Source organism: Psittacula echo (assembly GCF_963264785.1).
Source record: "Psittacula echo genome assembly, chromosome: 5".
In the NCBI taxonomy this organism is placed as follows: Eukaryota; Metazoa; Chordata; class Aves; order Psittaciformes; family Psittacidae; genus Psittacula; species Psittacula echo.
The window spans coordinates 86,574,652-86,600,983 of NC_137739.1; the positions used below are offsets into that span (position 1 = coordinate 86,574,652).

The 26,332-nt window shown below is 38.3% G+C and overlaps 1 protein-coding gene across 4 annotated transcripts in view; it reads left to right on the top strand.

The window, feature by feature from the left end:
* The window catches only part of PPFIA1 (PTPRF interacting protein alpha 1), a gene marked incomplete at its 5' end in the record, with an annotated part of 58,816 nt that overhangs the window by 12,944 nt on the left and 19,540 nt on the right, over nucleotides 1–26,332 (top strand). For 2 of the 4 annotated variants that reach the window (XM_080619146.1, XM_080619148.1), the window contains 18 exons: nucleotides 7,383–7,484; nucleotides 8,094–8,258; nucleotides 9,062–9,136; nucleotides 9,589–9,690; nucleotides 9,946–10,167; nucleotides 11,059–11,205; nucleotides 12,157–12,291; nucleotides 13,346–13,429; nucleotides 13,998–14,129; nucleotides 16,150–16,212; nucleotides 17,510–17,589; nucleotides 17,844–17,976; nucleotides 18,663–18,886; nucleotides 19,284–19,518; nucleotides 23,389–23,418; nucleotides 24,188–24,339; nucleotides 25,068–25,240; nucleotides 26,005–26,098. In XM_080619146.1, the coding sequence (XP_080475272.1) occupies nucleotides 7,383–7,484; nucleotides 8,094–8,258; nucleotides 9,062–9,136; nucleotides 9,589–9,690; nucleotides 9,946–10,167; nucleotides 11,059–11,205; nucleotides 12,157–12,291; nucleotides 13,346–13,429; nucleotides 13,998–14,129; nucleotides 16,150–16,212; nucleotides 17,510–17,589; nucleotides 17,844–17,976; nucleotides 18,663–18,886; nucleotides 19,284–19,518; nucleotides 23,389–23,418; nucleotides 24,188–24,339; nucleotides 25,068–25,240; nucleotides 26,005–26,098 (2,348 nt within the window). The remainder of the gene's footprint in view (nucleotides 1–7,382; nucleotides 7,485–8,093; nucleotides 8,259–9,061; nucleotides 9,137–9,588; nucleotides 9,691–9,945; nucleotides 10,168–11,058; nucleotides 11,206–12,156; nucleotides 12,292–13,345; nucleotides 13,430–13,997; nucleotides 14,130–16,149; nucleotides 16,213–17,509; nucleotides 17,590–17,843; nucleotides 17,977–18,662; nucleotides 18,887–19,283; nucleotides 19,519–23,388; nucleotides 23,419–24,187; nucleotides 24,340–25,067; nucleotides 25,241–26,004; nucleotides 26,099–26,332) is intronic. The other 2 variants (XM_080619147.1, XM_080619149.1) reach the window with 1 other exon arrangement.

Sequence of the window (26,332 nt, forward strand, 5' to 3'; positions counted from 1 at the left end):
GGTTGGAACTTGATGGGCTTTAAGGGCCCTTCCAGCCCGAACCATTCCATGATTTTAAAAGATACCCTGTGTGATCCACCATGCTTGAAACAAGCCTCAGATGCTGGCAATTAGTTAAAGTCTGATGAAAGGATTAAGAAATTACCTGGAAAAATGATGGATTCTTAATGCTTCAGTGATCACAAGGCTTGCTGCTTTACAGGAAGATGCTTAGCAAACTACCAGTTAGACTGAAAGAGGAGTAACTAGATGAAAGTGATTTGAAACATGGCATTGTTTAAATCTTTCCACAGACTTACAAAGGAGTTGTACTATTCAGCTGTAGCTTAGTTTTGTCTTTCAGCACATCACCAGCAAGTGGTCTTGTAGATACCATTTGTTGCAGATGTTAATACAACACCGTGTTGTGTGTAGGTCTGATTAATGGTGGAGCTTGGAAGATGCTCAGAGATTGCCATGTGTACGTTGCAGTGCAAAGTACAGTAGATAATCAGTGACTGCTGGTTCTCCAGTGCTGCACAAAGATACATTTTTGCATGAAGCTTTGCCCCTAGTCCTGTATACATAACAGCACTTTTATGGGGTTTAGAGGAAAATTAAATGCAAGAGTATAGGTGGGAAAGGTTGTGCTAGTCTGGGTGGTTTATACAGGCTGTAGTTAATGATTTGAGTGTAGGTGGCTCCTGTTTGCCTGTCCTCAACCTATGCTTTGCTCTGTGTACTGGCGTTTACAGGCTCACTTTCCAAACTGTTCTGTAGCTTGTGTAAAGTTTGAGTATCGAGTAATGTGGTGAAAGGAAAACCTCTGATCCTTCAAGGATTGAGAGGCTGGGTCCAGTCATGTTTGAGGTCTGGGACTTTTACTCCTACCACTCAGAATAGGACATATCAATCAGAAATGTGTTAGGGAAGGGGAACTAAAGGAGGGAGAACATGGAACTGATATGTTTCTACCACCCTTTTCCTGTTACAGCTGCATTCCTCTTGCAAAGCTGCCAAATACCACCCTTCATTTATGTTTTCTTGCACTTCAGCATACAGTGCTTCCTGAAAACTTCCAATGAAGTCCAGATTTAGTGCTTTGTAGTTCAGGTTCAGTGAATAAATTTAAGCAGCTGGGGTAACTGGAAACCTATTTATTACCATGGAGACTTGGTCTTACTATAAGCCTTTCCATTTTGCTCTTGGGCGTATGTTTGGTACCTACTGGTTGTGTCTTTAGAGTTCTTTTGCTCATTGCTTGTCAAAGCTAGGCAGTTGATTTTATTTTCAGCTCCTAAGTGGCCTGGAAACAGGGAGTTTCATTCCAGAGCAGTAACATTATGCAACTGTAAACACTTAAAAACCTAATTGCCTGTTTAGGATTGAGCAGTGTTAATGACAAAGCCTAGATAGGTCACTCCAAGAAGTAAGCTTGAAGAGTACCAGACTGAAAAAGAGGGCTGGAATGATAAGTTTCTCAGGCTTAGAATTAGTCACCGTCTGTCAGCTGGCAGCAATATTCTACTTGAGTGTTTTTATGCAGTTTTACTGTTTCTGCCAGAGGGGAGGAATAAAAAGGTGTGGTTTTTTGAGTCAAGGAAAATACAAACTTCTGAGAGTTGATTAAAGGTGGTATTAAACGTTTTAAAATATCCCAGTGCCACTGGTTGGAATGGGAGAGGCTTTTTAATACGAAATAAATCTGCACTTGTGTTTTGGTAGTGGTCTTTTGAGTTATAAACTATCTTGTGCATAAGGAGAAATAGGGAAGGAGGCTGATACACTCTAGCTTATAATGAATGTTTTCTCACTCTGGTGGGTAGTTAGCTCTAGTAGAAAACCCTCACAAACATATTTTAATATTACTGTAAGTATTTCCTTACATTCCTGTTTAAGTTGTTGGGTTTTTGAGAACAAAAAATAAACTTAGTTCATTGACCGGATTCTCTTAATGCTTGAAGTAAGTTTTATGTTTCCAGGTCAGGGAATCCAGGCTGCTTGGTGCTTACTGGAAATGAATTTCACCAGGTGAAAAGCAAAATATTTTTCTTTATAAACTCCAGGCTGACATTTTTTCTTTCCCATTAGCACATGCCAGAGATATGGAAAGGTTGGAAGCAGTGCGATTCATTATGTAGAACAGGCAAAGTGCAATTTGTGTTGCTTGTTGTTTCTTCGGGATTTATTGTTGTTAAAGTGTGTGTAACAGTTATCTTGGAAGGCCAGGTTTAATGAGTAAAATTTGTCAGTTCTTTTCTGTTTTAACTCTAAAGTACCTTTGAACTATTGTTTGATTCTGACTGCTACCTTAAACCCATTCCAGTACCTTACCATCCTCACGGTAAAAAACTGCTTCTTTAGGTTAGATATAAGGAAGAAGTTCTTTACTGTGAGGGTGGTGAGGCACTGGAATGGGTTGCCCAGGGAAGTTGTGAATGCTCCATCCCTGCAGTGTTCAAGGCCAGGTTGGACAGAGCCTTGGGTGCCGTGGTTTAGTGTGAGGTGTTCCTGCCCATGGCAGGGGGGGTTGGAGCTGGATGATCTTAAGGTCCTTTCCAACCCAACCCATTCTGAGAAACAAAACCCACCTAAATTGGTGTGATTTAACAGGTACTAAAATTTGCTTCCTGGGAACCTCCAGATCTGCTGGGGACATTGGTCACTGTGTACTACCTAGAACCTTTAGGTTTAAAGTGAAGTGGCCATGCTAAGCTTAGATTTTTCTTAGGTTTCTTTATTTCTAAGAGTGTGTATTTTTCATTTTCATGCACACTTCATTTGGAATAATTGTGGTTCATATGTAGTCTTAAAGTAACATGATGGAAACTCACCTCAGATTCTCTTCGTTTCCCATCCCTGATGGCCTATGCTTTGCCCAGTTACTCTTTTCATGCTCTCTTCAGCCTCTCAGGGTTTTGAATGGGTTGTTTGATATGCAGGGCATGGAACAGAATGTTAACAGTGAAACAGAATATTACTTGGAGATTAAACAGATAAATTCTACCCACATGTTTCTGCCAGAGATGTTCCTAAAGATGCAGCAGTTGCATCTCCATCCTTGTATTGCCAGAAGATACATTAATAGTATTCAATGATGTTTTCTTTGAATCTAAAATATATTTCTCTTCTTTGATAAATTTAAAGTATGTTTCTCTTTTTGTAGCTTTTCATCCTTTAAATAAGCCTGTAATCCACCATTCCTTACGCACTTGCATGGTGTTGCATTTTATTGTAAAATAAATTCTTCCTGTTTGAGCAAATTTCAGGCAAGCTTAGTTCTTTGTAGAGCATCCCTAATACACAGTTTATGTTAGTTGACTTTCAGGGATTACCTCTGTTTAAGCTTTTCCCTTAAGCTAAATACTGTCTTTCCTGTCATGTAACATTTATTGTGTTGGGATGTACCACTATTTGTGTCTGTAACCTATAAATTATGCTTGTAATAAACATGGAGACCTGTTCCTGAAAGCAGTCTTGTTCCTAAACCATGATTTTGCAGGTAACCAAGTGCTGTCAGCTCACCCATGCAATATGTATGCACTTGACAGCTAGACGCTAGTTGATCTAACTTCTGGAAGGATGTTTTTGGTGTGGCCTCTGGAATACTAAAGGCTGAAGGTCATTTCTGAAGGTTGATATGAAAGGAATGCTCTTGGTTTAAAAAATCATGGAGTTCGAGGATAATAATAGCCCCCAGAAAATGTATTGCTGAACAATAGCAAATTTACTTGCTCAATTTAGCTGTTTGTTCAGAATATCATTTATGGCTGCATGAATGTTATATTTGGAATGATTCACTTAATTTAGAAAGATACTTCAGTAAACATTTCAGTTTAGTATAGAGTACGGGTGTTTGTCACTAAGTTCTCATCAACAAGAGATGCTTGCCTGGTATATTTGGCACTCTGACTGATTCTTGTAAGTGCTCTAAAGTGTTTCTTCTGAGTTCTATTCTTGTCATCCTCAGAGATGGGTATTTATTATCCTGATGGCAACCAGAAGCAGAGCAGAACTTGGTTGTGATGTTCTCAATCTCATTAATTACAGAAAAGTAATACAGTTTTATGGATGAGTAGAAAAGTTTCTTGGGATTTTTCTTTTTCCTTGAATTCTTTCTCTACATTCATCGAATGCCAAAGAAGAAATTAAGAGACAACTCAAACTATTTTGAGATGATGCTCTTGCAAATAGTTTCCTTTTTGAGCTGCTTGAGGAAATCATAAATTATCTGCTGTAAAAGGTAAGTATTAAAACTAGAAAAACATCTCTGTTGGCGTTGTCAACTGAAACTAGGGGCAACTTAAGGGACTCAAAGCAGCTATATTTTATCGAAACAAACAGCAACAGAGGTATTGTGCAATGCCAGAACTACGTGTCAGTCTGTTTATGCAGCAGCAAAGTAAATTCCTGTGTGCATTGTTCCTTTGGGGTCATCTGACAGTGTGGTGGCTTGTCTCATAATTATGATGTGTTTGTGCTACAATTTATATTTGCACAGAAGTCTGCAATGGAATAGAACTCTCTGTACTATAATCATTTGAAGAGTGAATAGCCTTCCTTTCATATATACAGCTGTTTTTCAGAAGATGAAGCTCATACAGATAATAAAATGTATATTAATGTTATACGGTGATTTTTAAGTTGAGAAAGGATGATGAAACAGAATCCGGTAGTTTTTAATGCCGCCTTTATCCTGTAAAAGGATAAAGATATCTCGAGTCTTTATCCAGACTTGAGGTAGAGACTGGAAAAATAAAGAACTTTCCATGTTAGTCTGTTCTCCTTTTGGAGAGCTGCCTGAGGTTGATGGTTCTAAATGTTAGTGTTGGCATTTGGAGGTTTTTATTATATTATTATTAATTTTATTATATTTTATTTGAAAAGGGCAGAAAGCCACCAAGAAAATAGGTTCCTATCAAGCTCTTCTGTGAGTACTTGGAATCTATTAGTATCCTAGTAGTTTCAGTAGTACATCATTATCTAACACCTAGTAGGAATGGCATGTGAAGAACTGTGACTTTGGAACCACATTGTGGTTTACCTAAGCTTGTGTTGGAGCAAAGGGATGTGTGCTGTCAGTTGCCTGGGAGTTTTGGAAGCTCCTGCAGGTGGGATGTTGAAGGTACAGGAGAAGTTTGGACATGAAGGAGCAGTCTGCAGGGAAAACTCAGAGTCAGTTTTTCCATTGGCTCCTGTGAAGGTTGAAGTAGGTTTTTCTTTGCTTGTTTTTGTGTTTAGAAGTTCCAGTACCTGTATTTACAGACCAGCTTGTTCTAAGAAGTGGATTTCGAGGGATTTTGACTTGAAGATAATAGGGCAGGTTGTTTCCCTTCTAAATACTGCAGTGAAATATTTCTGTGGTCGTAATTGCTAGACAAATCAAATAGGGGTTCTTTAGCAGTTGAAAAAGGGAAAGAAATGAGGAATTTTCTTTGCAGTGATTTGCTGGTTAAGTGGGGGGACTATACTGAATCTTTTTTTCCAATGAACAGATTTTAACTAGGAAGAGGGATTCTGGAGGTGGGTTCTGCATCTGTGATGGTGAAATTACTGTCCTTTCATAGCAACTTTTAAAAGCCTCATACGTTAATAACTCCAAAGGAGTTCACTGTGGGTATATGTTGTGCAATTTCTTCTTTGTCTTTCCAGTCACATGCATGCTTTAGAATAAAGTTTACCAAATTAATCTTGGAATTTGCAGACAGTGTCTTTTGCAGACAATATCTTTTGACTACGTCTGCTTATTTTGGCTGCAAGTTAGAGTCTGCAGATGTGCTAGCATAGTTAGTTGCTGTGTATTGTTTTTAAGCATGTGTTTTCTGTCACTTTGAGTTTTACTGCAAAACAGCTCCGTCTTAAGTTTTTACTTGATAAGCTTTACTCTCTATTACTTAAGTAAAGCATAGCTTAATTATGCTTTACTTAACAGTTACTGTTTGTTAAGCGAAGTGTCTTGCAGAGTTTGGGAGAGTTAGAGAGACAGTGTTTGTGCACACAGTGTGTCTCCACAGTATTCTGTTGATCTTGGTTGGCCATTTGTCTTGTTCACCTTGTCTTGATCATCACCAGCTGTAGTAATCAACTGTTTGTTTATTGGTGTTTTCCTTACTTTAGACAGTAGAGAAGCCTAATTTATTTACTGGCATTTCAATGTTTTCTTACACAAATGCTTCTAAAGTGTTCACTGGACATTGGAATGACCAGTGTGTATTTATTTTCACGTTCTAAGTTGCATCAATGACACAACGGTGTTGTTTTCCTTCAGTTTCCTACAAACCCCTCTTCTAAAGCATGGATTCACACTACTGTTAATAATAATTTCTAACATAGTTCAGATTACAACTGAAATTTTGCTGGAGTAAGTGTTACTCTATCTGGAGTATGCTCACTGAGTTTATAAGACACTTAAATGCCTTTAATGTTGAGTATTTTTATTGAGGCTGTTGATGAAGAGTGGAAATGGTTTAGGATGTAGAGGCTCTTTCAGATACTCAATACAATCATAGCTTCGCGACAGAACCCTCAAAATGTAGAAATATATTCTTTAATATTGACTGGTCTTAGTGTTCACAGCAATAAATGTGCAGTAACTGATGTGAGTTAGCTTAATTCCTGTTTCCTGATGACTTTTCACTCTATGTATTATTTCACTTCAGTTTGGCTTGGTGAAAGCTTTATTGAATTTGAAGGAAAAGCCTTTTGAGGGCTTTGAGCCCAAGGACTCAGCTTTTAGAACATTCTGATTCTAATCCTGTGGAGATTCTAGCAGGACTATAGGGAAAGAGCTCTTTCAGTTCCGTTTTGTGTTATTTGGAAGTAAGTATAAATGAAATTCCTGTGTGTAGCTGAAGTAGAGAAATGGGTAAAGTTCCAAGTCCTCCAGAAGTGAAGCTTCAGGAATGCTCTCTTACTATAAAGAAGTAACCTGTGTATTCTGGTAGTGGCCAGTGTTATGCATTGTCTCTCACTATTAAATACTGACATGAAATTTGATGTTTTGCTGGTTTTTGTATGGCACTCTGCTGAGTGCTCTGTTTGTTCATGTCTTCCTCAACAGCCCTTAAAAAAACAACCCAAACCCCACAACTTTCTGAAACAATAACAAAGTGCATCACAAACAGAATTTTCCCTTTGCTTAGCAGGGAAACCCCAACTCAGATAACTGCATCGAGAGACAAATGAGTCTTCAAAAGTACTGGTCAAATATCTCTTATCTTTACAGTTGATAGTGTAATGGTTTGAAGTGCTTGAACATAAGCCTGTTTAGCAAGACTATACAACTGTATTGGCTTTATACATCTGAAATGAATACTTCAAGAAATCACGTCAAGTACACATGAATCCACTCTCACTGTACCCTGATATTTGATGTGCTTATATTTCTGTCTGGTTTATTGCAGGAATTTGCAGCGCTTACAAAAGAGCTGAATGTGTGCAGGGAGCAGCTGCTGGAAAGGGAAGAAGAAATTGCTGAACTGAAAGCAGAAAGAAATAATACCAGGGTTAGTTCCTTGTCTTCTCCAAGATCACCATGTTAAAGCATCCAACTGAAAGTAGTTTTCCCCTGATAGTTGCACATGAATCCCTCAGAAGTGTTTTGATTAAGAAGGTTTGGAAGCTTATGCACAGCTCCCAGTAGTGCAGAATCTGGAAGAGCTTGTAAGACTGCACTGCCGTCTGTCAGTCAGCTTTCTTGTTAAAGTTTTGTAATCTTCTAATGCCCAAGATCAGAGGAGTAGAGCAGATGAGCTGTCAATAGACATGATCTGTTTCAACAGCTTGCACGGTTGCCAGTTGCTCTCTGATTTAGAGCATTTCCTATGTGTATCCTGAGAAGCACGCAGTTCCTCAGGCCGGTGGCAGAACTGAGAAGACCTTGGTTAAGTAGAAATCTCATTTAAAAAATAGACTGAGAGATGTGGGAAATGCATTAGCTCTGATGCAGATTCAATCACGGGTGAAATGTTAAAAACAGGTCCTTACTCCTAATGCAGTTCTCTTTGCCTTTCAGATTTGAAGTTTAGAACTCAAAACTTGGTGTTTTAGGAGGCCGAGTTTTCTGTACGTCTGCAGAACAGAAATAAACGTTGTTCCTTTTTTGTTTGTTGTAGCTGTTACTGGAACATTTGGAGTGTCTTGTCTCCAGACATGAGCGATCTCTCAGAATGACTGTTGTCAAGAGACAAGCTCAGTCTCCAGCAGGAGTTTCCAGTGAAGTAGAAGTTCTCAAAGCACTAAAATCTTTATTTGAGCACCATAAAGCCCTTGATGAAAAGGTAATGAAATAGGGTAGCTAACATCATCTCATCCAGTCCCTTCTGCCTTTTGTGTGGATCATGCAGTTGTTCATACTGAAGTTTTAGAAGTCTCTGAACTTTCTCTGTATTAAGATGATGGCTTTGCTATAATTGCATCAGTAACTTCTCTCCTAAATGAATATTGTTGCTCTCAGTAGTAGTTTATTCCATTACTTTAACAGTGCTAGTGTAAACTAGCATGGTTCACGGGTGATATATTTGTTGTAGGAATGCATACATTTGCTTACCTGGATAATATCAAGATTTAACCTTTTGATTGTATAATACAAGAAATGGACTAGAGAGAACAGGAGGAGAGGAATCTGCCTACACTGTGATATACAATAAAGCTGAATTAAAGGAACTCCACCCTTCAAAGGTGCCTGATGTTGGGAACAGGATATGCAAGTTGTGAAGTTTACTGTGAATGGTGCTGCCAACTCATAGTTTGCCTATCCTGTTGTAAATAACCAAAAGCATTCACACTCTGCAATAGGATAAGCAAATCCTGGATGTGTTTAATTCTTGCCTAAACTTACAGGTCATGTTAAGATAGGATAAATTAGTGACAAAAAAGGCAAAGCTAGATTTTTAAGATATGATTTGCTTCTCTGGAAGGGTTTTTTATAGTGTATGTTGTAATTAGACTCAAGATTATGCAGGTCTCAAGTGTATTGGAATTAGTGTCTTATTATCTGAAAGGGCATGGCTGCATGGCAATAAATGAAATGGATTTCTTGTTAATTTGAATGATTTCAAATTAATTGGAATTGCTCTTTCAGGTAAGGGAGAGGTTACGAGTAGCACTTGAAAGATGTAGCTTATTGGAAGAAGAACTAGGTACTACACATAAAGAGGTATGTTTCTTTATTTCAAAGAAGGCTTCATGTGTGCATTGTGGGTGTTTTAGCCAATATTTGTACACAGTAATTTATTCAGTTATTAAGGTTCACTTTGAATTTCTTGTAGCTGATATCTTGACAAATAGAATAACTATAATTTTTAACTTAGTCACTTTGAAAGAGCAGGAAAGGGGGGGGGAACGACGATGGACGGACCCTAAACCCAACCCCTCCCCGCCCATCTCCTCCATCAAAACAACCAAAAGAGCTCCTGTGGCTTTAAAGTAAGAATTTTTGGGTTGCAGTGGCGTAAGTTGCTGAGTGCCTGTGCCATATTTTATTAATACATACCTTGCAGTAGGATCAGTAATTGTTTTCCTCCTTTGCTTTTGCAGCTGTTCTTTATATTATTACTGAGTAAGGAACTGACTTAAAACATATGGATGTAAACTTTTCTTTTCTTTTAGTTAATGATTCTGAAAGAGCAAAATAATCAGAAGAAAACACTTCCAGATGGGATGCTGGATATGAATCATGAACACGAAAATACACCCACTACAAATGGGAAGGTACAGATATTTACTTCTTTTTTTTACCTGATGTCTGATTTTCAATCATTAACTTTAATGATGAATCATTCATTTGAAAGCATAATAAAAGATTTTTGAGTGATGATTTAATTAAGAAGCCTGTTACCACGATTTCAATCTTTGCAGTTCATACAGTAATAAATGCTCTTGGAAGGGGTGTTTACAGGTAACAGTTTGGTTTTCAAATGTGTGTGTAACATGCAAATACGTATTTTCTTCTGCCCTGTTCAATAGCGATCCTCTGATGGTTCCTTATGCCACGATGAAAATCTTACTAAAGTGATTGAGCTCCAGGACATCATAGATAAGCAAAACAAAGAGCAGACGCAGATGAAAGAACGTCTTACTGCTTTGTCTAGCAGAGTAACAGAGCTGGAAGAAGATCTTGATACAGCTAGAAAAGACTTAATAAAATCTGAAGAAATGAATACCAAGTTACAGAGAGATGTACGAGAGGTGAGGATTACACTGTCAGAATTTGGGTAGTCACAAATGCAGCTGCTTTATAAAATGCTAGTCTTACTGGTGCTCAGTTAGACCTTTATGCTTTTTAATGTCTTTGGTTTGATAGGTGAGAAGAAAATCTAGGACTAACTAGATACTTCATGAATGTATTAAGTTGGAGAAGATTTAGCACTGTGAACTTGAACGTGTTCTTGAAAAGATCTTGACATAAATGCTAAGTTTGTTCATGGAGTTTAAATTTCTTAAAGTTGTATGTGGTTAAGGAATCACTTACATTTCAGTGGTGTGATTGACAGTTCCTATTACTGATCAGTCACTAATTTCCAAAGTCCAATGTATTGCAGTGTACTGTATCCTTATTAAATAGAAGCAGAACTTAGTTAAATCCAAGAACACACTTTGTCCTCAGCAAGTAAAGATTGCTGTGTTTGTGCCATGGAAAAGGCAAATAGCGGATTTGTGTTATAATATAATCATAGAATCATAGAATGGTTTGGGGTTGGAAGGGACCTCAAAGTTCATTTAGTTCCGACCCCTTGCCATGGGCAGGGACACCTTCCACTAGAGCAGGTTGTTCAAGCCTTGCCCAACCTGGCCTTGAACACTGCCAGGGATGGGGCAGCCACAGCTTCTCTGGGCAACCTGTACCAGTGTCTCACTACCCTCAGTCATTTATTTATTCACTGAAAGGAAAAAAAGGCATTGAACTTGTAAGCCCAAGTAAGACTTAATTATTTTAACTGCATTTTTTACTGAAGGAAATAAGAGTCTATCTGACTTTTATTTATTTATGATTATTTTTGGTTTTTGGTTTTTTCTTCCAGTTTGATCACTTAAATAATAATCCTTTATATTCTGAATTCTGTCTTCTGTCTTGCACAGACTATGGCCCAAAAGGAAGACATGGAAGAGAGAATCACAACTCTTGAGAAACGCTACCTCGCTGCACAACGTGAAGCTACATCTGTGCATGACCTCAATGATAAACTTGAAAATGAAATTGCCACTAAAGACTCCATGCATCGACAGGTTGTAATTTAAAATATAAAGTACATTCTGTTCAGCATAAAACTAGTGGAAATAATGTTCATACTGCACTAAAGTACTTTGTTTTTAGGAAGATAAATACCATGTGTGAAGTGCTATTGTTAGTGGTGGTTTTTTAGTAACTGGAGGAGTGCATCGTATGGAGTTCTACCCTGGAAGTGAAGATGAGACAATTTGTTGGGGAGGGGGAGTGGTTTTGAGCATTTTGTTGCACTGGATCACAGTGCAGCAGGGCTGTTGTCCCTGTTAAGTGTGGATTTTCAAGTTCTTATATGCGTATCCAAACATCTTTAGTTTCATGTGTGAGAATTACTCATTCGAAGCTAAAATGGTTTTAAACTTTGTATAGTGTGTAGTGATTTTTGTAGCCTGTAATAGAAGTAGATGTTGCCTTACTGCAGAAAGATAATTGACATACACTTGTCATGAAGGAGTCCAACTTTATAAACCAGAAATGGTTGTTTAGCCAATCACCTTCAAACTAGAGGCAGACAACTGTTAGTCAACAAGAGAAGTCTCTTTTAGTGCAATTCTTGACAGAAGTTGTATATACTTTAAATAAAAATATACTGATATGCGTAGGCTATTTAAAATACAAAGGATTTCTTTCCTTGTAACTTAAGTCTTAGCACAGCCTTGACATGGAAAATACACAAATTGTGCTGTGCTGCTTCCCATACCATAACTGTGGTTGGTGAAAGAGCTGCTTTCAGAATACACTAAATTGCCTGCAGGGAAAAACAAGAAGAGAAAACCCTTCTTCTCATGTAATGAAGGGAGAGGATGCCACATCTTTAGTTATGAGACCAGCTTTGGACAGTAAGGCCCTAGTAAGGTCTGGTAAGGGCAGTAATCTGTATCCTTGACTTCCTCTGTGATGAAAATTAATTACCATTCTAACACTAAACACTTGCTGATCATAATCCTGTCCAGAGTGAAGATAAGAACAGGCAATTGCAAGAACGACTGGAATTGGCTGAGCAAAAGCTGCAGCAGACTTTGAGGAAAGCTGAGACTTTGCCAGAGGTGGAGGCTGAGCTGGCACAGAGAGTTGCAGCACTTTCGAAGGTGAGTCAGTTGGACAGTGTCCTCAAGACTCTCTTCTCCATTGGTGTCCTGCTACACGAAATCTGCTCTTAGTGTGGGTTTAGTTACGTTGTGGTTTTTCTCCCAGCTAGTTCAGAAAGTGCTTCTCCTTGCTTTCTGTTTTCTGTTCATCTCTCTGAACACACTCCAATTTACTTTCTTTTTTCCTTTTAAAAAAGAAATCCTCCTCTTTGGAACTTGAGGAGGTTTCCTGCTACATGATGAAAACGTCTCTGAATTAGTATTTTGCTGCTTTTTATTAAAATTCAGTCAATAATTGCATAAAATCTTCTAAAACAAGAACTGTTTCTGAAGGGGAACGCCAAATTGCACTGTTAACCAAGTGAGGAATGTGGGGAGAGAGAGAGGTAGTGGTACTCATTAATACTGAGATTTTTAGAAGGCTGCAAATGGAATAATGAAGTCTGAAGAATTATATGTAATAACTACAAATAAGCCTTTTCAGGCATGTGTGTGTGTTTCCTTTTAAAGTCTTAGTTTCACTTCTTTCCCTGTTATCTTTCCTGTCCCTAACTGGCTCTGTAGTCTGACCTTTTGTCTCCTGGGAACTCTGCTGCTAAAGATGCTAAACTATTGGAACTTACCACCAAGCTTAGGAAGGTAGAATTTGTATATTAGTCCTTGTTTCTGCTTGCTGCTTTCTGCTTTGTCATGATTACTAACAAAGGGTCATGTTGTCGAGGCTGGTGAGGAAAAGCTGAAAATGCATTTATTTCAGTTTATTTTATTTTTAATTCTTGGGGATATGAATGAACTGCTGCTGTTGCAAGCTCATTGCAAATAGGAGTTGATTCATGGTGCTGTAGGGGTGAGAGGCTTCATTATTTTGTTACTTACCATACAGACTCTTGCTAGGTTCTTTCAGTGACAGGCATCTGTTCTGCATTGTGTATTACCATAAATGGCAGTTGCACAAAGCATGTTAGATATATTATTGTGCTTCCATGTTTCTATGCATTTGAAACCTTTTTATTTGTAAAACAAACAGATTCTAATATTGTTTTCAAATTGACAGGCTGAGGAGAGACATGGCAATATAGAGGAACGACTGAGACAGATGGAAGCACAGCTGGAAGAAAAGAATCAAGAACTGCAAAGGGTACTGTACATCTTTTTAGCAAAGATACAAAGCTGAGAGAGAGAATCTAATCCTCTTCTAGCTGTTTTTATTTCTCATCTTTAAAGGAAAGCCACAGTTCAGGCTAATAGCTGGGAATGTTGAGCCACTGAACTATGATGGCTAATCTTAGATCTCAAGAAAAAGCTTAAAGTCTCCGATGTAAGTTTGAAAACATGGCTAGCAATTAGGTATTTCCAAACATGCTTTCTGATGAGGAAACAAGTAAAAAACTTGCCAATTAAATGACTATGGAAAAATTGGATCCTAGCTTATAAATAATGGAATTGGTTCGGAAATTTGCTTTTTCTTGAGTGTAAGCTCAGCTTTTCAAGCTTCTGATCTTTGAACAGTTAGTGAAGTCTTAAGTGTCCCTTGTACTCCCTTATGGAGTCACGGAGGTACATGCAGTGTTCCTTATTCCTTTGGAGAAATATTTCTATTAAAGAAAATGCGTTTGGTTTAAAGCAAGCTCACTGTTTTTGCAACCTGGAAGTTCTTATAGACATTGTAAATTGCAAGTTATTTCAGTAGGTTTTATGTATCTTAGGCTAGACAGAGAGAGAAGATGAACGAAGAGCATAATAAACGTTTGTCAGAAACTGTTGATAAGCTTCTGTCTGAATCTAATGAAAGGCTCCAACTTCATCTCAAGGAAAGGATGGCTGCCTTGGAAGATAAGGTAAAAAGTCACATTCCAGCATGTACGTTAATGTTAAGGCTGTTTTCTACGGTGGATTTTGAAAACAGGTTCTTCAAACTCATTTTCTAGAGGTTGTCCCTGAGCATTGTAACATTCCCTAGGTGACTGATGTGGGCTGCATAAATAAGCTCATCTAGTGTAATACAGGAAGTCTAAAGAATTAGGACTAGAACTTTGACCGTTTCAGTTCAGCTTCTTCTATTTGCCACTATTTTTGTCTGTGCCAGGTAACCCTGAGTCATTATGAGACTCTTGCAAGTTGAAATAGTCCTGCATATTCTTCCCAGGTAGATCATTTTGAGACAGGCTGTATGGATATATAGGTATTTCTTTCGTGCATGCCTTTAAGTTAGATTCCCTTATTCTGCATTGAACAAAGCAATATCTTCTAAAGTAGCACTTTTCTTGATGCTGACTTTGAATTGATTTGTCTTGGATTAAAAAACCCCCAAAACACAACTTTGTTTCTTTTACTGGAGAGTGAAATGACCATCTGATCAATAAAAGCAAAGTGGCTTTTGTTTTAAAGTCATGTCAATAAAATGCTTCAGTTGCAATATATAACAGTGTATTCAGACTTCTATTAGATGTTTGCTTTGTCTTGCATTCATGTCAATTAATTTCTCATTCCTAAAGCGTCAGTCAGGTATCTGACATGATATCTGACATGAATTCTTTCCTGAATTCCAGGACTGTATTCCCGAGATGATTACAAAGATATAGTTAGTTTTTCGCCCTGCTTTTGTACCCTTGGAGGTGAGAGGTATCAGGTAGTGCAGAACAAATGTAGCTCCTATTGATTCTCAGCATTTGAGTTAATCATAAAGATGGTTTTCATCTGACATCTAGGGCTCCAAACTTGTGGCTTTTTTAGTTAACATCACTGTTTTCAAGATCACCAGCTGTTCCTAATACTTCAGAAATTCTTAATATGGGCTTTGATATGGTATCAACAAGGTTGTTCTATAATAGTCCTTACAAATTCAATATCTAAGAAATGGCTGACTGCATATATTCTTTATGTGTGTGAATACTATGTGTCTTAGGGTTGACCCTAACTCACCTTTACCTTCCAAACCTTAACTATGCTCATTAATAATGAGGAAAATCTAGTTGTCCTTCACCGTAACAGCTTCTAGGAAAGTTTTCTTGCTGTGGCTTCCAGCTCATTCTTTTATGATAAGTTGGGAAGAACAATGCAAGTAAAACTGTAAGACTTCCTTCTGATCACTTTCCTGGAAGAATTCAATTCCTGGTCTTTTTTTTTCCTGGAATGATTTGTTTGTATGAAACTTCATTTGCATCTTAAACATGTAATAATGATAGTGCTGACCTGAAGGAAATGTGTTTAACAGAACTTTTTAGCAATTGTGGAAAAGGAAAAGTGAATGCTGCTGAATTCTTAGATGATTCTTACTCTGGTTTTGGAAACTGCTTTGAGTAGAGATTGTAGTAGTCAGAAGTATTTATATTCACTGGAGTTGTTCAAAAGTCATGGTATAGCTGTAAAGATGACAGTGCTGATGTTAACAAAGGCCCTTAAGTCAGGGGGTGCTGCAGTTATGGAGATAAGGTACCTCCAAGAAATTACTGTGTGGTAGTTTTGTATGTCAGGCGAGTGAAAATAAAATGAAAACCTAATGGTAATAGCCAGTAATGCCTTAGTAAGCACTCGGTGAATTACTTTGAATTAGTTTAGCTGCCTTGTTATTCCTGTGGTTGTTTTACTAGCTTTGTCAAACAGAGCTTCAAAAGGTTGGTATTAAGTTTTTATGGAACTTGTACTGTTACTAAAGCCATTTTTAGAGGGCTGTGCACCTGGAACTATAAACCTCCAACTACAATCAAAGTGAAATGATGAAAGCAATAAAGTATCTGTAATTTAAGATGCATGTGTCTGTATAGTGGTGACTGATTTTTTTTTGGGGCTCATTTTGCTTGTGGTTGAAGAGTGGAAAGGTTTCATAAGTAACATGATTTATGATACGTTTTATTTTAGAATTCACTTCTTCGAGAAATTGAAAATGCAAAGAAACAAATAGAGGAACTTCAGCATGAAAAGGTAGAACATGGTTTTCTGATCTGTTATACTGAAAATAATTGCTGCATCGCTACATAGCAGGACTAGGTTTTAATTCCCCCATAAAACTTAACATTACCTGGTCTGTTTTAAAAGCAGGGAGCTGTTATTGTTCGTGTTATGGTATTGTATGCCTCAGCTTTATGATGATTTAATAGGTAATACATAACGCTTTACTCAGAGACATAACATACTTCTGAATATGTCAAGTGGCTGGAGATACTGGCAATTTGTCCAAGTTTGAAGATTGTGTAGAACTTTTGTACTGTTTTATGTATAAACTTGAACAGTTAAAAGGAAAGATAAGTGCTTTTAATACTGGGGATTTTCCCACCATTTCTTCCTTAAAGTCTTCCTTAAAGCATTGGGTATCATGAAATGCTTGTTTGCCTGATAAAGTTTCAAGAATTGGGGGGCCAGGGAGAGAAATCTGTGTTAGGCTTGGCTGTTCCTTTGCAACAGCAACTCTCTGGTGTTTTGCTTGTCCTGGGACTGACAAGTTCCCTTCTTGAATAATAGTGGTAGGGCCTTTCATTCCTGTGCATCCTTAAGCAGTGGCAGTGGATTTTGTGGTCACACCATCTGTTCTGAAATAATACTTGTTATTGCTTATTATATCACAGATGTACTGCATCTCCCCAAGTCACTCTAGTAAGTAGCTAGGCCATACTGTAGAGGCTGTGCTTCTGGACTAAAATGGAGAACACATTCAGGATATTTTGCAGAATGTGCTTTGAATTTCTATATGTGTAGGCCAGCAGTTCTCACAGAAGGCGCAGATGTTCATCATCAGCCACTTTCTATTACTCTTCCATTGTTTTCCCATTCATTGGGTTTCTCTGTTGTTAAATCTGAAGTTTCTAGAATGTGTAGAACTGTCTGAGTTCAAAGTGAATGCATTTAGAACCTTTGTGCACAGAGCTTGACAAATCTTCTTGTTTCATATTCAATACTTTCACTTATGTATGGTAAAGTTAGTAATATGTGAATTTTATTTGGTAACTGTTTTTATAATATATATTGTCATTACCTAAAGTCACAGTGTAGAGAGGCAATAGAATTACTTGTGGATACCCTTTTGTGATGATGCTGTATTGCTGTGGCAAAAATCACTTTCATGTTTTACATCATTGAAGGATTATGTTTTAAAATCTGTGATTTCTGAATTTCATAGAAACAAGGTAAACCCCCTAAATGTTAGTTTATAAATCAGTATTTGACACAGATTCTTTTTGCCCTCAAGCATATTGTTATGTATTTTATCTGTTTATTTTTTCAGGATCAACTTGTAGTAAATGTTGAAACATTAAGGGCTGAAAATGACCAAGTGAGACTCAGAGCCACATCACTTCATCATAGGTACCACCACTTAATTCTGCTTCGGTTTTTACTGATTCCTTTAAAGTCCCTTTGCCAAATGTAATTTTGTCTGTTTTGACTGAAAATAACTAAGTCAGCTATAAAATGGATTCTTTCTAGAGCATATAAAGCAGGTTTTACACTGTTTAAAATTGGTATTGCTGGGACAAGAGGAATGATTTGGGTGGTTGGTTGAGTTTGTTTTCCGCTTTCTCATTACATTCATAAGGATAAAATGTTTCTTGGTGTTGTAGCCGACCCGATTTCAGATACCCAGTGACACCTTCGTCTGTGGCCGACAGTCACACAGACTCCTATGGCACCTCCTCAGTGTTAAGGCGTCCCCAGAAGGGACGTGTGGCAGCTCTCAGAGATGAGCCTTCGAAGGTAAGAGAACTCTGAAATGAAAATAAGTATACGATAAGTGAAAATAGTGTATGATTCTATGATAACCCTTTGGCAAGACGATGCTGATCTATTGCAAGGAGATTTTAAAATAGGATTACATAGCAATAATAATACTAATGCTGGATTTTATAGCTCGTGTTTTACTAACTTATGCAAAGCTACCAGTCTTTGTATTTGTTAACAAATAATAGCAACATTATTATTTTGAACTCCAATTTGGTTGAGATATGATGAGCCTGTAAAATATCACTTGGAACAGTCCTGCTTTAGTGTCCATTCACTAACCTAACATGTAACTGCTCTGGAAGTAATTTCAAGTCCCTTTCAGGACTTGTGATTTCTCATTACATAAAGCTGATTCTGAAATTCTCACTGGATTTGATAGCAAAATGCTACTGTAATTCATGGTGCATATAGCCCAAGATATGTGACATTTACAGTTATTCAATGGGGATGCCCATTTTTACATTGCACTTCACTGTAAGAGGCAAAGTTTTCTACATTACAGCTTCTTTTCTTTACATTTCTCTAAACATTGCTGTCTTGATGGATGCATTCAGCATGTAAGTGGGCTCTTTAAAACTTATTTTACATCTTGCAAACCAGGAAAATGTCATGGTTTTCCCATTTGAGTTTGGATTTTTTTTCTTTTTTTGTTCTTTTAGGTTCAAACTCTGAATGAGCAGGACTGGGAGCGAGCCCAGCAAGCAAGCGTGTTGGCAAATGTGGCCCAGGCATTTGAAAGTGATGTTGATGTGTCTGATATTGAGGATGATAGGGAAACTATATTCAGTTCAGTTGATCTGCTGTCACCAAGTGGTCAGGCTGATGCTCAGACTTTGGCCATGATGCTTCAAGAACAGTTGGATGCCATCAACAAAGAGATTAGGTACGGTCTACCTGCTGTTAGGGTTTTGATTAAAAATGAGTTTCTGTGACACTAGCAAATCCTTTTTGTATGGTTACTTGGAAAATGGTGGTTGTCCATTCAGTTTCCTAGCAGGGGGTTTGACAGTCATAACTAGTTTGCTTATGCCTAAGTACTTTTTCAGGTTCTTTATCCGTAGACCCCTTTATGGAAAGGATTGTGTGTTTTTAGGTTGACAGAAACCCCTGCACAGTGCTAATAGCATGAGTGTTTACCACTTCTTTCCAATTGGATTAGTAGATTTTCAGTGTGTTGTTTTGTCTGATAACTGCTGCTTCTTTCTAATGCGTGAGTCAGCCATTCTGTTCATATGGGTTTTGTTTGAATGTCATGTTCCTTTGAACCTTTTTTCTTTTAGACTTATACAAGAAGAAAAGGAAAACACAGAGCAGCGTGCAGAGGAGATTGAGAGCAGAGTGGGTAGTGGAAGTTTGGATGCCCATGGCCGATTCCGGTCCATGAGCTCCATTCCTCCTCCCTATGCAAGTGGTTCACTTGCTGGTTCCTCCCCGCCTGGCAGTGGTCGCTCCACCCCAAGGCGGATTCCACATAGTCCAGCTCGGGAAGTGGACAGACTAGGTATCATGACACTGGTAAGTATCCATTAACTTGAATTTTTTGGAAGAGTGTTCCTTGTCGCTAGGAAACGGGTTGTTTTATTTCCCCTTTCTCTCCTTCTTACCCAGCTTTTCCTACTCTAGGTTTTCCTACTGCTTCCTTTCAGCTTCTATAAAAAGTGTAAGATATAGTCATAATGATTAGGAAAAACATTCAGAACTCAAGTGTATTACTTGGTCAACATCTCATGCCTAAGTATTCATTCTCTTGTTCTGGTCTTTCTTCTGACTCCTCTTCCTAGAAGAAATAACGTTTTCTTTTCAACCCCTGGTACAGCAATCACTTTCTCCCTCTGCTTTAAGCTTTATTCCACCATTCTACTAAATATTCAGCTAAAAAGTTATTTGCATATATTGCATTAATCTTGATGACTGTGAAGGTATCATAGCTGTTGTAATGAGTGCCAGTGTCTTGTTTTAGCCTAGAAAGTCTGGTAGGTAAAAGGAGTATCTGTTACACCTAGTAGCTGATAACATAGTAACTTACGCTTAGGAGTTCAGTGGGTAGAGAAAGATACATCCTTGCTTTGACATTCATATGACTGCTTAGAAAAATTAATCCTTCTAGGAGCTGCTTAATGCACATAAACCTGTCTATAAAATGAAGGTGCAAGTAGTCCACTTTCTTGTTTTTATGTAAGTGTTAAGCAAACCTAACAGTTTCTCATATTTGGGATACCCGTCACTAAGGAGCATCTTGGATACAGGTATTGGTTTGCAAGCACTCTCCAGGAAAAGCTCCTTCTCTGATTTAGGTTCTATATGCATCACCTTGTCTCCAGATTTGCATATGCCTTTGGAAACGTACTTGTTGCACGTACAACACCATACTTACTACACCTTACTGTCTTGGATTACTGTACCTCGACACACTTGTGAGGTGGGCTGATGCCAACCTTATGAAGTTTAACCATGCCAAGTGCAAGCTCCTACACTTGGGTCGGAGCAATCCCAGGCACAGCTACAGGTTGGGCAGAGAAGAGATTCAGAGCAGCCCTGCAGAGAAGGACTTGGGGGTGTTGGTCGATGAGAAAATGAACATGAGCCGGCTGCAGTGTGCACTCGCAGCCCAGAAAGCAACCGTATCCTGGGCTGCATCAAGAGGAGCATGACCAGCAGGTTGAAGGAGATGATCCTGCCCCTCTACTCTGCTCTCGTGAGACCTCACTTGGAGCATTGTGTGCAGTTCTGGTGTCCTCAACATCAAAAGGACATGGAACTGTTGGAACAAGTCCAGAGGAGGCCACGAGGATGATCAGGGACTGGAGCACCTCCTGTATGGAGACAGGCTGAGAAAGTTGGGGCTGTTCAGCCTGGAGAAGAGAAGGCTGCGTGGAGACCTTAGCAGTCTTAGTAGTCTTAGCGTGGAGACGTAGCAGCCTTCCAGTATCTGAAGGGGGCCTACAAGGATGCTGGGGAGGGACTTTTCATCAGGGGCTGTAGTGACAGGACAAGGGGTAACGGGTTCAAACTGAAACAGGAGAAGTTTATATTGGATCTAAGGAAGAAATTCTTTACTGTGAGGGTGGTGAGGCACTGGAATGGGTTGCCCGGGGAGGTTGTGAATGTTCCATCCCTGGCGGTGTTCAAGGCCAGGTTGGATGAGGCCTTGGGTGCCATGGTTTAGTGTGGGGTGTCCCTGCCTATGGCAGGGGAGTTGGAACTGGATGATCTTAAGGTCCTTTCCAACCCAAACCATTCTATGATTCTATGATTCTACTTGTATCATGCCTAAACCATACCAATCAGTAGACAAGGAATGCTGTCTATCACTGTAAGACCAGGTGGACTGTAAATAAGAGACTTGGCTCATTTAGGTCTCTTTATAGGATTATTTAAAGGCAGGTGTTTTGGCTGTCTACTTCTGTTGGCTTTTTAAAATGAATCTGTGCATATACCAAAAAGTCTATTCCTTTTCCATGAAGAGGAATAATTTCTCCTTTCTTGCATTTTGAAAACATCATTGTATTAGTTCTAGCTGTATATCTAGGGTCAAGCAAGTTTCAAAATGTGACATGCTTTGTATTCTGATGTTTCACAGTAGTAAGTAGTTTAAGTACTTATCTTACAGAAAACCATATACAAATTGAAGTAGCTATTTTCATGGAAGCTAGATCAGAATAATGTGTGTCTTGTGTTCAGATCTAACGTCACTGAGGAAGAGTAAACTGTAATTAAGTTCACTTTTGACCATATAATTGTGAATCAGAGGCATTTGATTTGTTGTTTGCAGTTGCATTTGTCTGGCAACTGATTAGTGAAAGCTTCAAAACAGGAAGCTACACTTCAGTGCTACAGATGAGCTTTCTAGAAGCTTTTGGTATGGCTATTACGTATTATCAGACTGAATGAGTTCTTGTGGGGTTTTTCCCCCCACCGGTATTTTAATAGAAAGCTGTATTAGTTTCTGATTACGTAGGCAAGTGAGCTTAATGCTAACTGCAGTTAGCATTACTAAAACTGGTGGTAGGCAGTTCAGTTACCTGAAACCCCCTGATGCTTAAAAAGAATTACAAGGAATCAACGTGATAAATTGTGAAGCCTACAGCTCTCTTGAGCGGTTCCTGTTTTCATTCCGTATTGTAAACATTTTTGTGGGTTATCAGAATTAATAGATAAAAGATACAGCAAGGGGAAAATGAGCCTGCTGTGCTTTGTCGAAGAACTTGAGGGACTAGATGATCTTTAAAGGTCCCTTCCAACCTAAACCCTTCTATGATTCTGTGAACTTACAATTTATTAACATAGTACTATATGGTTAGATTGAACACAACTTTACGTATTGATAGTTATGTATTAATAACTGCATATTCATGCTGCATAATGCAGCATGTATTCTAGATAAAAAATAAATAACAAACATAATGCTGTATGTATTCTAAATAAAAATGCTTAAAAGTTGTCGTTTGTGGGAGGAAGACAACACAATGTTCCCTCTTCCCCCAACTTCAGAGGGGACTGACTCTATTTTTGGTTACAGCCTTTTGAAGCAATTTGTCACTAAACGGAATGATAAGTATGACGCAAATGAGATAAATTAAACTTTTGTCAGCATTGCTGGTGTAACTCCAGGTTGCTGCCTTGCCCTGTGCAGTGGCAGAGGTGAGAAGTACCTATCTACCTAGGAAGAGAGATACAGTGGCTGCTGGAGTGAATGGAGGGTAAAACAAAACTGGTGGGAAACTCTTGCTCAAACATTCCAGTCTTTAAATGCAGTAAAAAACCAGAATACTGTTACTGTATAGAAATCAGCTATTGTTGGCACTCTGTCCTTCACAGTTATTAAAGCATGGCTAGTTCTTTATGCTGTGTAGGAAACAACTGCAGAAATCACTAATATGTGAGAAGGAACTGGTGCTTACAAGCTACTAAGTCTGCTATAGCTACGTAGGTGTTATTGTACAAGGCAGGTCCTTGACGTGTGACTGGAAATCCTCTCACCTTTTAAATGCAACACTTATGCTCCTCGTGTACTTCTTTGGTTTCTTGCTGAAGACAATGCACATTTTGTGTGCTAATTTGCCTGTGGTAGCAATACATTCAAATATCTATATTTTTCACTGTATTTTACAGTATATTTTACCGTATTTACTGTATCTATTACAGTAGATAACCAACTGTAAGTCTTGCTTTATGTTTTTTACTTCCTTCAGCCCTCTTCAGGGATATATCTAAGTAATTTGTGACTTGAAGAGTACTTCATCCTGTGTATCGTTGTGCCATTGCTGTAATTGTTGTTTATATTCTCCCTAATACATTTTGTCTGTATGAGTTGTTTCAGTCTGTGCTGCAGTTTCCAATAAATACAGCTTTTCCAAATTTCTTTCCTTTGCATGCCTCTGTCAGCCTAGTGATTTAAGGAAACACCGTAGAAAGGTAAAAATCTTTAGTTTATTTACTGGTGTGCCTTCCTTCCCTCTTCCCAAGCTCATTAATGGATAACAGGAACACAAAGAAAGCATTTGCAAGGTTGCTCTATAATGAAGCAGCATTACGTGCTCTTTGATACGAAATGTAAAGTGTAAATCATTTTAGCTAAAGTGTGAGTTTGTTGTGTGTGGTGTTTGGCTTTGGACTCCTGTGTTGCTTTCTGTTTGTAATCACTATTTTGCAGTCTTCATGAAACAATATTTAACTTTAAAGATCTGTTGCTACGCGCACAAGTAAGCCTAATTTCTATTACTCAAACTTTGAGATAAACCATAGCCACAGGTACGTAGAATCTGACTTCACAGAATTGGTCATCTTGCTGCTGATTGTCTAAGCATGTAACAGTGAGAACTGAGATGCCTTCTTTCACAAGACTCTTTGGTTTTCTGCCTTTACATTTTGCTTAAACTGAAGTCAGGTGTATCAGTTTCATGGTGTTGAACACATTACTTCAGTTCTTAGCTCTCTGAATGAATAAAAGATGAGTGCTACTTGCTCATTTCACAAGCTAAGACTTTAATTGAACAGCTTGTCACTGAAGGCAATGGAAAATGCAGGAGAGTCAAATAGGCAACTGCAGAATGCTGAGGGCAAGAGTAATCCTTTAACTGAAAAAATTGATTTTTCCTTTCTATATTTCGTGTAGTGCTGATAATTGCATTTGTGGTTTGGCATTTCCACCTAACCCCTCAAGTTTTCATTCATTTTCCATTAGTCTCCAGCTTCTAGAGAAGAGGTACGAGATGATAAAACTACAATAAAATGTGAGACATCACCACCTTCTTCACCTCGATCTTTACGTTTGGACAGAGTCCAAAAAGGAGCTTTGCATACTGTGAGCCATGAAGATATCAGGGATATTAGAAAGTAAGTATCTGTGAATAAATCAGGCTTAGCAGCACCTTAATATTTCAGATCATCAGAAAAATTAATAATCAGAGCTGTTCAGCCTATGGGATTTTAGTCTGGATGTTGAAGTCTTTCTTAGAGAGTGTGAACACGTAAATGGGTGGCTGTGTGATACAAACAATAAGAATACAGGTTTTGTTAGTGATCAGAAATGGCTTTATGTGAAGAATTCTTCTGGTACTCAAGGTCTGCATTGTTTGCTTTGTGTTTAGGAAATACAAGATGTACAATTCCAGTTGTCTTTTAGAGGTTGGGATTTGGCTATGGACTTAGAAATAGATTCAAAATTAGCATCACTTTGATTGACAGATGTTCTTTTCAATGTGCTTGAGTATCTGGGGTGGATTCCACCTAAGTATTTCAAAGTTCCATTGTCTTCTCTGAGTTGCACTTTAAACGCCTTTATTTCTTAATAAATAACTTAAATGACTTGTAGTTCTATGCTGTGGTACATAAACATGTCCCTTTTTTGCATGATTTAGCTGTTTCCACTGCTTTTTCTATTTAGAGACATGTGTTTCAGTAGATACATTTCTTTTCATGACTCATTAGAAGCAGAAATCAGATGTCATTAGTGAGTTTGAGCTTTCATTAACCTGCACAGAAACCAGAACTTGCCTTTTACTATGTTATGTTAGTAGAGTTGCTGTACATGTGGTCCTTCATGACTCCTTTCTTTTATGAAGTTCAACAGGCTCGCAAGATGGGCAAACAAGTAATCCTAGTAGCAGTAATAGTAGCCAAGATTCCCTTCATAAAGCCCCCAAGAAGAAGGGGATCAAATCCTCTATTGGCCGCTTGTTTGGCAAGAAGGAAAAGGGAAGACCTGGACAAACAAGCAAGGAAATGTTAGGACAAGGTTGGTTTGCCTTACTTTCATTTTGATTCGCATTAGGAGAGGGTGTGAAAGACTAAATGTTACGATGTATGTGCATATTTATGGCATTATTTTGCTGCTGATGTGCAGTATATTTTGCAACTAGTGACACTGAATCTTCTGGTAGGGCCTTTTAGGACTGTAGGATGCAAGTTCAACTAGTTGGGTATTGCTGTCTTTTAGTTTCCTATAGCCAGGTTATTGAACCTTATTGAACAGCTTGTTACGGCTTGTTTTGTGAAGCAGAAATTTCAGCTGTATCTCAGAAGTGAAAGAGGATTTTGTTGGGTTTGACACCAACAGTCGTCTTCACCCAGAGGAACTGCCTTGAAACAAATCCGGCTGGCTTAGTAAATGCTATCGTTACCTTTCTCTCTTGTGTAATTCTTTGCGTAAAGCAGTATCCTTGATGTTGGCACCAACCATAAGTGATACGGGAACACTGAGAATTCATGTTACATGTGGTTGAAACATGAGATTCAATGTGTGACTCCAGCACCTATTTGAGTCTTACCAATCTGATTTTTACATCTTTAGACACCATTTTGATGGGTATGTATTCAACTAGAAAAAGGAGTGGTAGAGGGGTTTGGAGGTTTAGCTTTGTATGTTTCTGATCAATAATATAACAAAGGATTAAATACTTGAGGAAAGCAGTTCTGATTTTTGAGTTACAACTGGCCAAAACTGAGAAATTTGAACAAGAGAACTCAACAAGACTGGTTTCTGGTTTGATTATTTTGTAGGTGGTATGGCAGAAGCCGATAGTTCCTCTCAGGATGCATTAGGCCTGAGCAAGCTTGGAGGTCAGGCAGAAAAAAACAGGAAAATGCAGAAAAAGTAAGTATCAAGTATTTGTCATCCTCTATTGTTAAGATCTTGCTTTGTTTAAAAATGTTTTCTTTTTTGTTTTGCTCTGTTTCCAGGTATTTTTGCCTAGTATGCTGCTATGGCTAATAAGCCTCTGTAGACTTAGAATGATTATTTCCAGAGCAATAATAACAGTAGCATAGATGATGCTAAGCTTGAAATGAATTTCAGTGCTGAATGCTTATGTTGAAATGCTGCAAGCAG